The sequence below is a fragment of the Cucumis melo genome, chromosome 8, assembly GCF_025177605.1.
Source record: "Cucumis melo cultivar AY chromosome 8, USDA_Cmelo_AY_1.0, whole genome shotgun sequence".
Lineage (NCBI taxonomy): Eukaryota > Viridiplantae > Streptophyta > Magnoliopsida > Cucurbitales > Cucurbitaceae > Cucumis > Cucumis melo.
The window spans coordinates 251,426-267,275 of NC_066864.1; the positions used below are offsets into that span (position 1 = coordinate 251,426).

The 15,850-nt window shown below is 35.1% G+C and overlaps 2 protein-coding genes across 4 annotated transcripts; one reads left to right on the top strand and one right to left on the bottom strand.

The window, feature by feature from the left end:
• The first annotated feature begins 1,897 nt into the window (after positions 1-1,897).
• Positions 1,898-4,636, top strand: LOC103484263 (urease accessory protein D). 3 transcript variants are annotated; one of them, XR_536703.3, is made up of 8 exons: positions 1,898-2,204; positions 2,281-2,346; positions 2,452-2,526; positions 2,600-2,644; positions 2,743-2,976; positions 3,720-3,802; positions 3,925-4,157; positions 4,259-4,407. XR_536703.3 is itself a non-coding variant. In XM_008441251.3 (8 exons), exons 1-8 carry the CDS (start codon positions 2,103-2,105, stop codon positions 4,370-4,372), a joined length of 891 nt encoding a protein of 296 aa, XP_008439473.1. In that variant the 5' UTR covers positions 1,903-2,102; the 3' UTR covers positions 4,373-4,636. The 3 variants fall into 3 exon arrangements, 2 of the variants coding, with proteins under 2 accessions (XP_008439473.1, XP_008439474.1); XM_008441251.3 differs by having other exon boundaries at positions 1,903-2,204; positions 3,925-4,096; positions 4,259-4,636; XM_008441252.3 differs by having other exon boundaries at positions 1,903-2,173; positions 3,925-4,096; positions 4,259-4,636.
• Positions 4,637-6,124: 1,488 nt separating this feature from the next.
• LOC103484264 (UDP-N-acetylglucosamine diphosphorylase 2-like) lies at positions 6,125-14,177 on the bottom strand. The gene is made up of 15 exons (XM_008441253.3): positions 13,796-14,177; positions 13,425-13,479; positions 13,199-13,350; positions 11,572-11,611; positions 10,628-10,720; positions 10,324-10,436; positions 10,166-10,240; positions 9,523-9,562; positions 9,362-9,444; positions 9,190-9,267; positions 8,555-8,698; positions 7,982-8,049; positions 6,847-6,961; positions 6,580-6,736; positions 6,125-6,438 (listed from the first exon to the last, which is right to left on the bottom strand). Exons 1-15 carry the CDS (start codon positions 13,994-13,996, stop codon positions 6,341-6,343), a joined length of 1,512 nt encoding a protein of 503 aa, XP_008439475.1. The 5' UTR covers positions 13,997-14,177; the 3' UTR covers positions 6,125-6,340.
• Between the last annotated feature and the right edge of the window lie 1,673 nt (positions 14,178-15,850).

A 15,850-nucleotide genomic window follows, 5' to 3' on the forward strand; every position in this document is an offset into this window, starting at 1 on the left:
AATTTCAGTTGCCCATTAATATTTATATTTATATTTATATTTATAATATTAACATGATTTTGTGTATTTATTTTTATTTCTTCTAACATGTGCATAGCACGTGCCTTCTGAAAGCAACCCAAAGCTCTTTTTTATTTAATACATTTTTAGGGCATGTTTTATAAATAATAATATTATGTCTTGAAAGTCAGTCCTCTCTCTCTCTCTCTCTTTATATATATATACATACATACATCCCCACATAATATAAAGTTAAATAATAAATAAATAGGGATAGGAATAATAGGAATAATAGGAATAGGGGATGAAAAGAGAGAAGGGGAAGGACATAATTGGGTAAACAAAAAAAGTTTGACCGAAGCATGTGCCAAACCTTGGAATTAAAACACCTTGTGATTTTACTGTACATAATCATAATAACAATACTAACTAATACTTATTTATCTAATCAATTTGGAATTAATACTATAATATAATACTAAGCTATTTTTATTTTATTTAAAACATACACTACACTTCCACTTCCACTTCCACTTCCACTTCCACCTCCACTTCCACTTCCTCTTCACCATTTAATTAAATTCCATCCATTCATCCACTTGCATTCTATAATCTTTCTTCCTTTCCTTAAATACTGTAATTGGTTTTCTAAAAACATTGTTCCTTTTATTTTAAAAATCTTATACAAGAGTTTCAAACCAACATATCCCTTCTATTATGTTTATGTTGGATCATCTTCCCAACTTCAGCATATGCTTTTTTATTTAAAAATATCAAGACCAATTTTTGATTGTTGTTCCTAAACAAACATGTCCCCAATATTACGTTTATATCTGATTTATCAACTACTGCATGTTTTTATGTGTTTGGTTTTCAGGTTAACTAAACACATTACTCTATTTCTAGTGTTTAACCTTACTTTATATTTCTTTATAGTTTATACCGTTTTTTAGTTATAATTATTTAAAACTAATCTTAATGGGAACCTAACTAAAATGGATCCAGCAAGGACCTCCAGTTTTGTGACAATGTTTACATCACACCTTAATTATTCAATATTCAATTATTCAGCTAAATTACCAAGTTTTAGTTGGATTATTATAATTAAGTTAATTTCCAAAATACGTACAATCATTTACAAGTAGGTAAAAAAAAAAACGAAAGAAGTTACAATTTGTTTCACTAATATACCATTAAGATAATCTACTTTAAGCTACCATATAAATCAATTTAAGTAAATAAATTTCTAAATAATGTTATACATGGCCTTTCCAAATTTACACATTAATCACAACAATTTTATTTTAATAATAAAAAAAAATCTTTCTGAGGTGCAAGAATACAAATAACAACTTTGGTTCCGAAGACATACTTTGATGACCAAGAGTTTATGACCCAGAGGAGGCCCACAAAGCAGGTACGAGTGAGTTGGAGCCCAACTTGAAGAAGGAAATGGGCCTAAAAGATCCGGGTTTGGCCTTTAAAAAGCAGGTACGAGTGAGTTGGAGCCCAACATGAAGAAGGAAATGGGCCTCACAGATCCGGGTTTGGCCTTTAAAAAGCAGGTACAAGTGAGTTGGAGCCCAACTTGAAGAAGGAAATGGGCCTCACAGATCCGGGTTTGGCCTTTAAAAAGCAGGTACAAGTGAGTTGGAGCCCAACTTGAAGAAGGAAATGGGCCTCACAGATCCGGGTTTGGCCTTTAAAAAGCAGGTACGAGTGAGTTGAAGCCCAGCTTGAAGAAGGAAATGGGCCTCACAGATCCGGGGTTGGCCTTTAAAAAGCAAGTACGAGTCAGTTGGAGCCCAACTTGAAGAAGGAAATGGGCCTCACAGATCCGGGTTTGGCCTTTTATTGTTCCATCTTTCTTCCGCTACTCAACGCAACAGTCAACCGAAACAACAGAAACAACATTCCCACAATTAAGAATAAAACTCTTCGTCCCACTTCTAAATTGTAACCTAAATTGTAAAAAATACTGACTTTGTAATTTTGAAACTTCTGATTTTGAAAGTAGTGGACATTTCCTCTATAATTGAGCCGAAATTGTTTTATTATAATGCAAATTTCTGTTTCCTTTGCTTGACGCGACGCCAGAGTCCATGGAAGTGGACGGTGCGGTGGTTGTCGAGAAAGTTGCCGGAAAGTCCGCCGTCACCAGATGCTTTTCCAAGTACCCCCTCAAATTCATCATTCCCAGAAAGGTTCCTCCCCTTTTATTCTAATCAGCTTCTTCTCCCTTCTGACCTAATTCTGTTGATTGAATGCTCCTTCTCTTAGGTCGGTCCCTCCAAAACGGATTGCGTTTGGATTTACACCCTCAATTATGGCGGCGGCATTGTCTCTGTACGATCTCTATTTATCGTCTTTTATTTCGAGTTACATTTCTTCTTTTCCACCCCAGAATTTCTCTCTTCCTGTTCTTATTCGGGGCAAGTTTTTCGGAGGCAGGGAGATTCAATTGCGTGCGAGTTGACCGTTAAAGAGGGCTCCACTGCAGTCCTAACCACTCAGGCTTCTACCAAGGTCGTCAATCCTCAACATAATTTCCACTTCCTGCCGATATTGTTTCTAATTTTGTGATCTTATGCTGATTTAGGTTTACAAGTCCAGGGGAGAAGAACTCTCTGAACAATTATTGGAGGTAACAAAAACGAACGTTGATTGCTACATGCATATTTCTATATACGTCTCTATAGATGTCTGCGAGTATTCATATAGTTTAGCGTTCGTCTGCAGTAGGCAAGGATCGGTAGTGATGCTCTTTTGGCTGTACTTCCAGATCCAGTGACATGCTTCGCCACCGCAAGGTATGCACAGAAACAAGTCTTTAGAGTTGGTTCGGGCTCTAGTTTGGTTCTTGTTGATTGGTTTACGAGTGGGCGCCATGGAAGGGGAGAAATTTGGGAGTTTGATCTTTTCAAGAGCAGTAATCAAATATTCCTAGAAGACGGCCATCCATTATTTTTTGATACGGTGAGGTTAAAAGTTCGAGTTCCTTCATTATTTCCTTGTACTCCATAATTCTGCTTTAGAATGTGGCGAACTGACTGAACTAAACTTTTAGGTATGAATTCTTTAAGTTTCTCTATTGTGTATTTTCTCTGGATTTCCACTTGACAGATATGTTTCTTTAATATGCAAATCCGAAGTTTTAACAGATACTTGCAATGTTACTAACTGCATTGCGTCATATACATATATGGGTCTCTCACTTGTCACTCTCAATTTTTCATATCATGTAATTTGTTTAGTAGTTTCGTTATCTTTTCAAAGAAGATTTGGGGTAAACAAAGGCTTCTCAGAATCTCAGATTACATAGCTCTGTATTGAGAATTTCCCTTCCTTTCACTTTCCTTTGGGTGAAGCTTAGTTCATATTACTGAGACAGAGACTTGTGGGATTTCTCATCTCTCAGGCCATTAGTATAAACTTTATCACAATAGAAAGTTAGGCCTGAAAAGTGCTACTCTTTTCAGAATTCTCGTACTGGGAAATCGTTCGTCCTAATCTAGAACATTGTTTCACTACATACTTCTGTAGTGAGAGATAATGAATCCTAATCTAGAATGGTAAAATAAATTGTGGTGCAACCTTGCATTATATAGACAGGTTAAGACTGAAGACGTTTGTCCTTCAATCCTAGATACAGTTTCTTTCAATATCTCTATGATATGCGTGGTGGCCTCTTTTTCTGAAATCATATGTTCTCGTTGCAGGTTCTTCTAGAGCGAGGAGGCATCAACTCTATTATAGAACGGATGCATGGATATCAAGTCATTGCAATGGTTGTAATTTTGGGGTACGCATTTGAACATCTATGAATAGCTTCGTTTCATTGACCTTGTGGTTAGACACCAGTTATATATGGGGATCAGGAAATTTTTGTTATGATTTACATTATTGTTGATGGCGGCACTACAGGCCAAAGGTCAAGAACATTCGAGACCAAGTTCGAGAAAATGTGAAAATGATGATGGGTGAACAATTACACACACCTTTCACTTCTGCCCGTGGCGCCCAAATGAAAATGAACTCTGATCATTTGTGGACGAAACCTGAAATCATTGCTTCTTCTAGCGTTTTCGGCCCCATGGTTAGTTAAATAAGGCATTCACAACATGTTAGTTCGACGAAAGATCAGATGAAATAAATTTGTTAGTGGTTATAGTAACTTTTAGTGTGACCTTCAAATTTATTGGAATATTTTAACTGGTAGGCGAACTTAGAATTCTGAATGCCTACTTCTTACATGTAGGGAATTGGCACTGTTGTGAGAATAGCTGCCATGGAAACTGAAACAGTCTACAGGTTCCTTCAGCAACAGTTAGCTTCAATGGAAACACTTCTTGGAGTGCCACCTTACAAATGAGGAGAAGCGTACCCAAAACTTGAGGATTGTGGTCGCGGACTTGATTGAGGGTTTGGTGTGAATATTCCAAGTGTTTTTATTAATGATCTTTAAACGCCGAGTCTTTTCTTTGTAATAAGTGGAATGTTGGTTGTGGAACTTAAAGGCCCTGTTTGGGGAAGGCAGAAGAAAAGGACTACGTTTGGGGAAGGAATAAGGGAAGGAAAGGAATAGGGATTTAATCCCTCCTTAATCCTTCTCAATCCCTCTCTTTCTTCCTATCAATCCTTCTCAATCTCTCTCTTTCTTCCTTGCAATCCCTCCCTCAATCTGTGTGCTCCATCTCTTTCCCCCTCAACCCCCGAAAATCCCTCCGCTTTTTCTCCATTTTTTTCCTCCTTCCGTCCTTCACATTGCATATTTCTTTTCTCCATTTTTTTCTCCTTCCGTCCCTCACAGGGGCTATTTCTTTTCTCCATTTTTCATCCTTCTTTCGTTCCTCACAGTGACAGCTTCCCGAGATTTTTTGCTCATTCTTCTGTCCATTTTTTTCTTCTTCTGTCTGTCACAGTGACCTTTTCGCGATCTTTTTTTTCTCCTACGTTCGTCCCTTGGAGTGACGATTTCTGCCTTTATTTTTTGCTCTTTCTTCCTTTGGGTATCTTTTCCGTCCCTCACAAAGATCAAGGTTAAAACCAAGTTGAAACTCTACCTAGAAAATTCAAGTTTGAATCGTATTAAAATTTATTTGAAAACTTTGAAGTAAAACCAAGTGAAAACTATTTAGGAAAATTTCAAATTCGAATTCATATTGTTTTCAGAAATCAAAATGGTTTAGTATTCAAATGAAATTGAATTTATTTTGAGAATTTAAACTAAAACAAATTCGAAATATCTTAGAAAAACTGGAATAAAGTTGTGTTTGGGTAAACTAATTTAAATTAAAAATTGGTTGAAATTAACTTATGAAAATTGTGAACCAAAATTGAAACGAAAATGTTTCTTTAGAAATTTGAAATTGAGCAAATTAAAAAAAAATTAATTAAAACAAATTGATGTTTAAAAATAATAATTTTATTTGGTATTTTGTTTCATTTTAATGAAATTATGTTGAGAGTAGATGGTCTAAATCAATTTTGGACGATATGTAGTTTTTCGAGGTTTTGTCTACAATATCAATTTATTCGCACGAAGATTGCGTCTAGTCATTACAAAAACTAGTGGAACATTTTTCCAAAAAAATTTAATGATATATGAATTTTCAAGAATACAAGAATGTGAATTTAAAAAAATAATAATAATAAATAATTTTCACGGTACTTCCCACGTATCCTATCCTAAGGATTATCGTAATCTCTCATAATCTTTCTTCCTTACTTTTTTCTTTCTTTCCTTCCCTTAAGTCCACCCATTACTCATTTAAAATGACAAATATAATCTTTTGCAAAAAAAAAAAAGGTATTTCCAGTTATCTTACAAAAGAGGGTTGCATAATATAGGCCAGCTTGATCCCTTTTCCAACTTGGAACTTTTAGACTCAGTGAGGAATACGAAGGCACTTCATTAAGATAATAAAATACAACAATGAAATTAGGGTTGTCGATTTGTTTAGACAAATTCTAGTTTGACGACGGTGAGAGAAATATGGGTGGAACTGAGTCGTTGAAGCAAAAATCACAGTGTCATTTCCAATGGCTATAAATATGGTACCATATGAGTGTTAATTACGTACATTTGGAGTATCGGGTGAAGTGATAGTAATTAGAAGAATGGTGACTAAAAAGTAAAACCACACACAAATTTAGATGGTCTTTAGGGAAATATAATATTAACACAACGGAAGAAACACTTATTGGATGTCACAAAGCAATAAATAATGCACACTATATCTCACAAATGTAAAACGAAATACGAACCTCATTTTCGATGCTAACTCTAAAATAATAAAGCCGATGACTCACAAATAAAAATTTGAAAGGTTGACTCGTACTAGAAAGAAATTTCACAAGGTGCGTGGAATGTCCTTCCACGGCATATGGCTTCTAGATTTTCTCCAGCATACGAACAAAGTGGTGATACCTCCACCCCTACGTTTCAACATCAAACATATATTATATCAGAACCCCGTCATCAAATGATCAATATTTTTGTATCTACTAAACATCAATTTCTTTCAAGTGTCCAAGAAAAGATGCTGTATCTATAATTCAAAGTATGGATAAATATACCAGTTGCATATAAGGGCACTGAATGTGTTAAGAATCCTCCAGCTGCAACCACCCACCGAGCATGAAGTCGGAGAACAAGAAGTCTAGCACTATCTGGAGTGTCAAAATTTGACCCATTGGCATTTTTCACGGGTGCGAACTCTTCTTCTCGTAAGATCTAGTTAAAGATACAAAAATTAACCTCAATACTCTAAAGTAAGGTGATAAGAATCTTCCTAAAAAAGTTCAAAAGAATGTACACAAGAGAGGAAACAGAGACGCTTTCACCTCAAATAATGCAGTAGAAGGAGCATAGGGAAATGCATCGAATATGAACTGCTCCATTTTTAGTCCCATCGTTTGACCATGAATGGAAGGAATTTTTTTCTCCGCCAGATGGTAGCTGCAGTTATAAGAAGCAGCAAATGAGCGAAGCTCTTTATGATATATATGAACTATAGAATCTATGCCAACACTTGGAGATGGCCTGGCATTGTAAGCCACAAATGATCGAGGTCATTTGTGAGTTCAGTGTATAAATAATTGCGGGAGTGATTTTATGTGCCTCAACTAATTCCATGGTATAAACAGTTAACCACCTGTACATCTGATGACAAGAAACCGAAAGAACGCTTGGCATCCTAAATAGGTTGCCACTATGATTTGAACACATTACCTCTTAGAAGCATTTGAATTTACATTGCATTCTGTCTCTTCAACTACAGTACTGGCCAATCCATGACAGTTAAATGTCCGAGGGATAGTTTAAACTAACGAAGGGTAGGTACCTCCAAATCTTCGGTCAAGACATTGGTGTAATTTCAAATCCATGGTGTGGAACAAAAAAGGTATTGATGTTTTATGATAAGAACCCAAGAATTTCAAGTTGCATTACTTCACATAAAAACTATAGTGCCTAATCGGGGAAAAATTAACAAGATAAGTCTTCAAATTTATTTGAAAAGCTCGAGTTCAGAGGCTGAATATGTAGTTAATAAAAATGTGAATATCGTAAAGTAGAACCACAAGAATAACAAATAAGTCTGAGCCTGAGTTCAGTATTTAATTAACTCCATACTAGATTGAAGAAGCTTTTTCATATTAAAAAATAAACCAATGTCCAATGTACACCAAGTCTGAAACAGAAATATTTCATTCATTCTACCATAATTGTGGATCCTTGTTTATCTTCATTAATCAAGCTTAGCAATCAAAACTAGGATAGAATACTATTCTACAATCTAATCCTAATCATTCATTGAGCATTCAATCAGTTCCTAAAATGAATACTAGTTAAAATCACTAACAAGGACAAAAATATGTTCTTACTAGATTATCATAACCACAAGGATGGAGAATCATCAAATGAATAATTGGAACCTTATAAAACTGGGGAGGGGAAGAGAAGGGGAGAGAAACTAACATGCTGTCCTTTTCAAGACCATTTGCTACTTGGTTTAGAAAATCCAGTGTAAACATGTGTAAACACACCTGAACATGTAAGAAAATTTGAACACATTTAAATTTCATATAGTTGATATTTCAAGTTTCAAAGCACAATAAGTTAGTAGTATTGAATGCAAGTCTCAAAGAGGCTTAAAGATTTTGCTCCATCTAAGGATGTTTAGTCTTCGGTACGAAAGAAATTAATGTATAAAATTTATAATAACGTGTAATTGCTATAAGGAGATAATTTGACACACCTTCTATTAAGACGAGTATAAATGAAAGAGTGTAAGGAATAGGAGTTCGGATGTTACAGATCAGTCAGAAGTAGGTGATGACTGAAAATGTTTACATGTTCTGTTGATTCAAAATCCGTATTTGTGTTTATAGGGAGGGGAAGAGAGTTCAGGTACGTGAGGTTTTAAGAATTAGTTTTTGTCCATGCAAAGATAACCTCAAAACCTGCACTTGTAAATAATTGGCTAGATACCAAAAAAGTTATATATGTTAAAAGTACTATTCCAGAAAAAAGTAGAGGGTGAGACATTACATTACTCCAACAGAAACGGAGGCGCCCAGTTACTTGATTGATAGCAGAAGCCAGTGACGGATCCAATTCACTGTACTCAACCACAGTGAGCGGACCCCCTTTACCTCGTCGGACAAATACGCCAACCTTCTCTTGGGGATATGCCTGAAACCATATGAATCAAAATAAATAAAAAAATACAATCTACTACTTGAAAAAGTGCAAGAACCTAAGATCAGAAAGAATGGCAAAGAATCCATCTTATTTGGCAGGCATTCGTTGCGGTGCATCTTTTACATCGCAAGAATAACAATTTTAGTCTCTACATTTTATCTATTTCCAAAAGAAATTCCATTTTCTAGAGTACAACAATATCTAAAAGGAAATATTGAAGCCAGCATTATTTATTAGAGATCTACAAAACTAGTGAACATAGATTTTAATTTAGACAAGAGGCTTCTTAGAGCAAAGATTTTTTTCTTAAAAAAAAAAGGGAAACATAACTTTTCATTCATAAATTGAGAAGAGACTAAGATATTTAATTTCTTCTCATATGCATAATAAGACTAAGACATAACTTAGAGCAAAGATTATAATCAAAGAAAATTTCGACAATTAATCTCTTTCCGTGCATAATAAACCATAAGATTAATTACCTTGCGAACAACTTTGGCTGCTGCAGATACACCTTTATCAATGAAATAACCCAAGAATGTTGGATCAGCCACGCGAACCTATAATCAAGATGCAAAATTTTGAAAGATTCAATAATTATGCAAAATCACTTATCCAGCCAGCAGAAAGAAAATTCAACAGATAAGAACTCACTAATGCATTGTCTACTCCATAGCAGTCTATATATTTAATCCCTCTTGCTGACATATCTTCTAATAAGTGTGAGGATCTTAAAGCTGATCAACAATCAACAGATCCACGTAAGAGGATGAAAATAGAGTTAGAAGCAGCCAACAGCTTGGTAACCAGTTTACCTGCATATACTCCTCCATTCCCATCTGGAGCCTTAGATACCTAGCTTTTAAAAATTTGAACTTTTACATTCATGGTTTTATATGGAATTAGAGAATTAAAGCGTGACACAGAGACATGGAGTTCGATAACATTAAAATCAGCATATCATTAGGATCCCAAGGAGATAGCCCCCAATTTATTGATATCAATCCAGTATTCATCCACTATATACCATTGGCGCTATATCCATGACTTCTAACAAATACTTTTCATAAGATTCTTCCCTTCCCTTTAGTTCGTCAAATACAAAATAAGAACTAAAAGATTATAAATAGTCCATACCAATGACAATATTTGAAATAGAGAAAGACTTCCTCATCCAACACAACATGACATGACTTGTGCAGTAAGCCAGTAATGGGATCGTAAAAATTCCAGGCTAAATATTTTAAACAATCTCCAGCACCACTTCCTTTATTCAAGAAAAATCAGTGTTCATTCATTTAGTTCCTTCCTCAATAAATAAAATATATTCCAGAAGAGTAACACACATATGGGACGTGTTGAGGGAAATGTAGAACTGTAGAAGGAAGGTGCGTGAAAGATATGGTGTGAATAAATGGAGATCTATAAATTCATGTGGGGAAAAAATTGAAGCTATACCCTGTATGGTGTCTCCATCACAAATCTACCATCCTTGGATATACAAGGAATGGTGCCCTGCTGAAAGAAGGTGACCTGCAATTCAGACATGGTGAAAGTGAGTGCTAGAGCACGAAGAGAATAAAGAGAAAAGGTACAAGCATCTAAAGGATTATAACTTGATTAGCCTCCAAACCGAAATATTTCTGACTTTCAAAAAAATTGCGAGTGGCCTCATCGGTAAATGGGCTGGTCATCACATACCAATGAATTGGAGCAGAACTGATAGAATCTGAGATTAATAATGCATGTCAATAACTATCATTAACATCCATCATAATCTAAATTCATATAAAGTCTCCAAATACTTGGAATTAACCCCTAAGTCCCTTGTTTTCTAGCAAAAGTTGAGGACAAACATGAGGTCCCGACCTTGAGGGACAAAGGAAAAGAAAAAATGTACAAAGAAAAGTGAAAACTTACTATCAGTTGCAGCTTGAGCAGCTAATCTTTGAACGCGCAAAATTCTCTCAGCTTGAAGTTGGAAAAGGGATTTCCCCGATGGAAGTCCAATATCTAACAATAAGGGATATTAAAAAAAAAATTAAAATACTAGACTGTATCGATGTATAAACACATAAACAAAGATAACTATAAACTTTCCTCCTCCCTTCAATGTAAAATAAAATTATAAAGAATAAGAATTCAATTAATGTGTATGAGAGAGGGGAGAGAGATTTAAGTCATTAATCTTCCTTGTACCGCAAGTAGTTTGAAATATTCAGACGTCACTGCCATAGAAAACATTACAGTAGCAAATCTTTCAAGAAACACGGTGTATGTCAGCTGAGGACCAGAGAATATGACTTCCATTTTAGTTCTTACCGTAAGTGCAATCATGGCAATTTTTCTATTTCATTACTTGACCTACTACTCCAGGCATGCAGCATATGATATTTTTTACGCATGTCATTTTTTCAAACTCTATACTGATTGGTTTAGATACACTTATGTCATTATTGTACATTTACACTCTCCCGAAATAAACCAGTACACAGACTGGGAAACAACTTGCTAAGACAATACTAGATGGATAGAACCAGAAGTAAATAGTTAATGGCGAATTTACAAAATGGATTTAGGATGATACAAAACATGGACATGGCCCCATGAGCAGACACACGTCTATTGATTGAATAGTACTTCATTTAAGCCATCAACTATTGGATTCTAGAATCCAATATCCACTTAAAAACATTATGAAGCTTGTTATAATTATGAGAGTCGGCAAGTAGAAGGAACAATTAATACAAAAGTAAATAAATAGATGCGTAAAACATCAATTCTACATGCAAATCGATTTATATGACGTCTCCATGGAGAACCCAGTAATTGTTCTATTAGTTAGCGAATATGATTTTACTTACTGAAACATCCTTTAGGATCAGAACTGCCCAGCCGAGTTCCCTGCATTTCAATTCAACAGAAGGCAAGTAAAAAAAAAAGAAGTAATCGAGCATCCACTCATGAAAAAGTAAACTAAAGCTATAGCGCTAGCTATGCATTAGCTGAAAGTTAAAAAAAATAAACCAGAAGATTTCTCAGGCAGCTTTGTTGGATCCTTTTCTCAGTATATCTATAAGATTCATTGCTACATTTAGACCCCTCACTTTGGTGAAATTGTTAGTTTTTCCATCTGTTCAACCTCACCACTAGTGAACATTATTAAGAGTATAGGTAAGTCACTCCTGCTCTTTGAAATATTCCTTCCTTGGGAAACTTTCAAACTGTCCATCAGCCCGCTTTGAAACTGGCTTTCTATAACCCGCTTTCCTAAGCTAAGAGGTACTTCACTAGCTAGCTGATAGGAAAGAATTATGAAAGAGTGAAAGGCAAAGAAAAATCCAATAGATCCACATTCAGGGGCAAGCATTTCTGTCATAGGGGGAACGTCTAAGAAATGTTTCTGTCATAGGGGGAAAAATCCAAGAAATGTTTTCCATAAGAGTAAACCAAAGATTAAAGTCATTGCAAGAATATCTTCTTTTTAAAGGAAATAAGAATTAAGTGTTCTCATCTTAAAAGTAATTAATTGACTAAGAAATCAGATTCTTTATAACATCTACATTTGACACAATAAATTTTTTTCCAATGTATTCTGAATACTCAGAAGAAAGGCCAATGCCTTCAATTTTTTTAATAACTCAGTTAAGAGAGAACACCCCTTCTTCCACCAGTGCTCATAATTTAAAGTCAGAGAAGTAAAAAAGAGAGAGTAAGGAAAACTATTGATGTATATACTCCACCTTTCTCCTGAAATCGTATATGTCTAATTCCTACTGGAAGTATTTCCAAACTAGATGATATAACCCAGCTGAAAAGGCATGTATTCATTTATTTATTTGTGTGACTAATGCAAGTAACGATCTAGTAGTAGTAGTAATAGCAGGGGTAGAAGTCATTGTCACAAATATTCATGTTGACTACTCAACTCAGGTACTAGCACGAGATAGGTCCTTAAGCAATGGACTCCTTAGTTGTTTCGCCTACGTCATGTTATATCCTTTAATTAGACAATGAAGTAAAGTAGTCGTGCCCTAGACTTCATGATATTAAAAAATAATAATAATTTATACTTGGTACCCCCCCCCCCCCCCCTCCCACCTTTTCTTTTCCTTTTTATGTCTTACGTCTAGGAATTTAGCATCTTCCACAAAGGAGCTGCAGCGAGGTGAATTGTTTCATTGTGATAAGTGTCAAGTGGAAATCCCAGTTGGCAGGCTACTGCTCAACAATTTTTGCATATGCACTTCCCCATATGGTAATTATAATTATCTAGATCAATCAATTATTTAAAAGCGAATAGCAACAATTAAAAAGGTGAAGGGGAGGGAAGGATCTGCCCAAAAAGAGAAGGATCGCTTAAGATGCATCATTAAATAAGATTGATAATGCTTTATAGTGGAGTATAAAGGTCGACACAAAGTAAAGGGAACCAATGCCGAACAATCGAATCAAGTTTTGCCAAAAAGTTAAAACATTGGAGAACTATACCTGACCACCAGATAAAAGCAAAACAGCCAACTTTCCATCTGAGATGGCCTTCAACCCCGTCTTCCACCATCTCTCTCTTTCGTCAAGGGTTCGCTCCTCCAGCGTCGACACGCAACTCTCTGGTACGGGTTCAATTGCAGCCGCAGGTAGCCCTACAGTGCAACCGCAATACTACTAAATTCAAAAAGAATTAATTAAAAAGAAGAGACAAGAGGAAGATACCAACCTTGAGAACGAAGCGAACATCGAATAATTCGATCTACTCTGGAAAGATCCAAACTCTGAAAAAGAGCAACAACAATCATGTAACACTCACGCTTTGTGCATCGGCGGTGATTATCTCAAGAAAAAGACAACTAATTTCCCGCATCGTGCAGGAATAGAAACAATCAAAGCCTAAGCCAAATCAGCTTGTATAGTTGCAGAGAAGGAGAAACGACGAGAAATTAGAAATTCTGAAAACCAGAGAAGTTTCACACACTCTGCTCCGAACTAAGTAAAATGCATGAAATGCAATTAAAAGCAGTAAGCGATCCATCGGAGAATTGAAGGATCGAGCAGGAGGTGAATTGAGAAGGAGAGATAGCGGAAGTAGACCTCAATATCTTTGACAAGAAGGTCCCGCTCTTCATGGGAGAGCTCATCCCAAAGAGCAAAAACATCCTCCTGGCCGTAATCCTTGAGGCGCTCAAGCAAAGCCTGAGGTGGTTGTTGAAGAAGCAGCTGCTGTGGCGGTTGCTGCTGTGGCGTCAACGGCGCATTGGCATCGAAACCGACCACAGCCATTGGCTCCGCCATGAAACAGAAAAGTGAGAGATCTGTGAGGGAAAATGAAATGTGGAATAATGATAATTGAGATTTGGAGTGTCGGTGTAGGTTCGGTTTTGAGCTTTAAGCTTATAGAAGGGGTGGGGGGAAGGAGAAATAGAACAGTAACGACGAAGACAGGGGAAGGGAATCAATCACTCATTCAGTATAAGCATTAGGCAAATACAAATAACCACCTCCTAGAAGACGAAATTACCAAAATAACCTCACTCTTCCCTTTGTATTCCTAATTGGGTCTGGTCGCTCAACTTTCCACTTTCAACTCCAACCGAAGCAAATACCAAAACCGCTTCTTGGCTTCAATTTTAAGCTAAATTATATGCACATCCATTTGTATTCCAATAAACCAATTATTATATTATAATGTTTGGTTTACCTTCAATTAAACTTCCTATCACTTTTGAGCACTACTATCATAGGTAGCCTATCCTTTCAAAATTGCGAATGATTGAAGAAAGGAGAAGGACGATGGAAGAGGGAGAGAATTGCTTATTGAAGGGCATTGAAGGTGATTGGTGGTTAGGTTGATTTAATAATTTCCACTTTTGATAGTTTAGTCTTTAGTTTACATATGTTTTATGGGTTCCATCTTCATTTTTTGTCCTTTTTTCATTATTACCGTATTGGATCAATTGTCGGCATCCATTTAATGACAAAAATATTTGTCTACCATCACCTATAAATTAATACACCATCACATGCCTAAATATATATGTTGCTCTCTTATTTTAATTTCAACATTATAATCAAACTTTTACACTCTTCCTATCTTATATCTCTAATGTTGCATTCTTCTATATTTATTAACTAACAATGGTCTCATTACTTCTTTATAATATACTAACATTCTTTTCTTCTTGTGAGTAAAAAAAAAAAAAAGTGCTATAATAAAAAATGGAATATAAGCTAGCTACACTACATTTCAAAAGTTAATAAAAAAGTACCACATCTTTCAACATGAATATAATTTAATTGTCATAGTGTTCATAATAGTGTTCATAGTCGTAATTTCAAATCTCTCCCTTTTATTTTAATTACGATCCATTTGCCCTATCTATATGATTCGAAATAGGAATTTCATGTCACTATTAATATTAATATATGTATATATAGTACAATGGAAAGATTTTGATTTGAATAGATTTTACTTCTTTAAAAGAAATGTGCAGTTGAATAATTAATGGAACCTTTTTGGGCATTCAAATACTATTTATAGGTATTTTTATCATAATATCCTAAAAGAATAGATCAGTTGGCAGATGAGTGTGGAGATTGGAATTTAAGCTTATTATTTAAAATATTATCAAAATAAATAGCTCTATGAGTATGGATTTTTCATTTAGGACAATGTTTTTATTTTTTATTTTCAAAGTTGATTTTAGAAACATTATTGATATAGGCAGTATTTCTTTTTTAAAAAAAAAAATCATCTAACTTTGTTCTTTTTTAAACAATGTTTGATAAACCAAAAGTCTAATTATTTTTAAATCAGTCTACTTGATTACATCAAGAAATATTAGAAGATAAAACAATCATAATAAGGACAATAAAAATGGACAACTCCTTCCTCTTTAAAGTCTTTTGTCTATCATAATGCTACCAATGCATTTTAATTTGGCTGCGACAAACACGTGAAAATGAGACAACCCCAACCTTACTAATCTACTAGATTGAGTAGAGTTAGATTAAAAAGGTAACTAAATGGTTTCATCCCTATTTTACATTTATTAAATTCAAGATAAAATTTAATATGGTAAAATGACCTAACCATCATGGGTTGACCTTTAAGTAAAAAATAAGACATAGTCTCAATAGTGAACACTC

Excerpts from the sequence above, each read along its gene's own strand:
- LOC103484263 (XM_008441251.3), top strand. The coding sequence starts at position 2,103 with ATGGAAGTGGACGGTGCGGTGGTTGTCGAGAAAGTTGCCGGAAAGTCC. Across the intron at positions 2,347-2,451 it reads ATGGCGGCGGCATTGTCTCT|GGAGATTCAATTGCGTGCGA; the intron begins GTACGATCTCTA and ends TTTCGGAGGCAG. Across the intron at positions 2,977-3,719 it reads ATCCATTATTTTTTGATACG|GTTCTTCTAGAGCGAGGAGG; the intron begins GTGAGGTTAAAA and ends TTCTCGTTGCAG.
- LOC103484264 (XM_008441253.3), bottom strand. The coding sequence starts at position 13,996 with ATGGCGGAGCCAATGGCTGTGGTCGGTTTCGATGCCAATGCGCCGTTG. Across the intron at positions 13,480-13,795 it reads TTCTTGTCAAAGATATTGAG|AGTTTGGATCTTTCCAGAGT; the intron begins GTCTACTTCCGC and ends GCTCTTTTTCAG. Across the intron at positions 10,437-10,627 it reads TGCTCAAGCTGCAACTGATA|ATTCTATCAGTTCTGCTCCA; the intron begins GTAAGTTTTCAC and ends TATTAATCTCAG.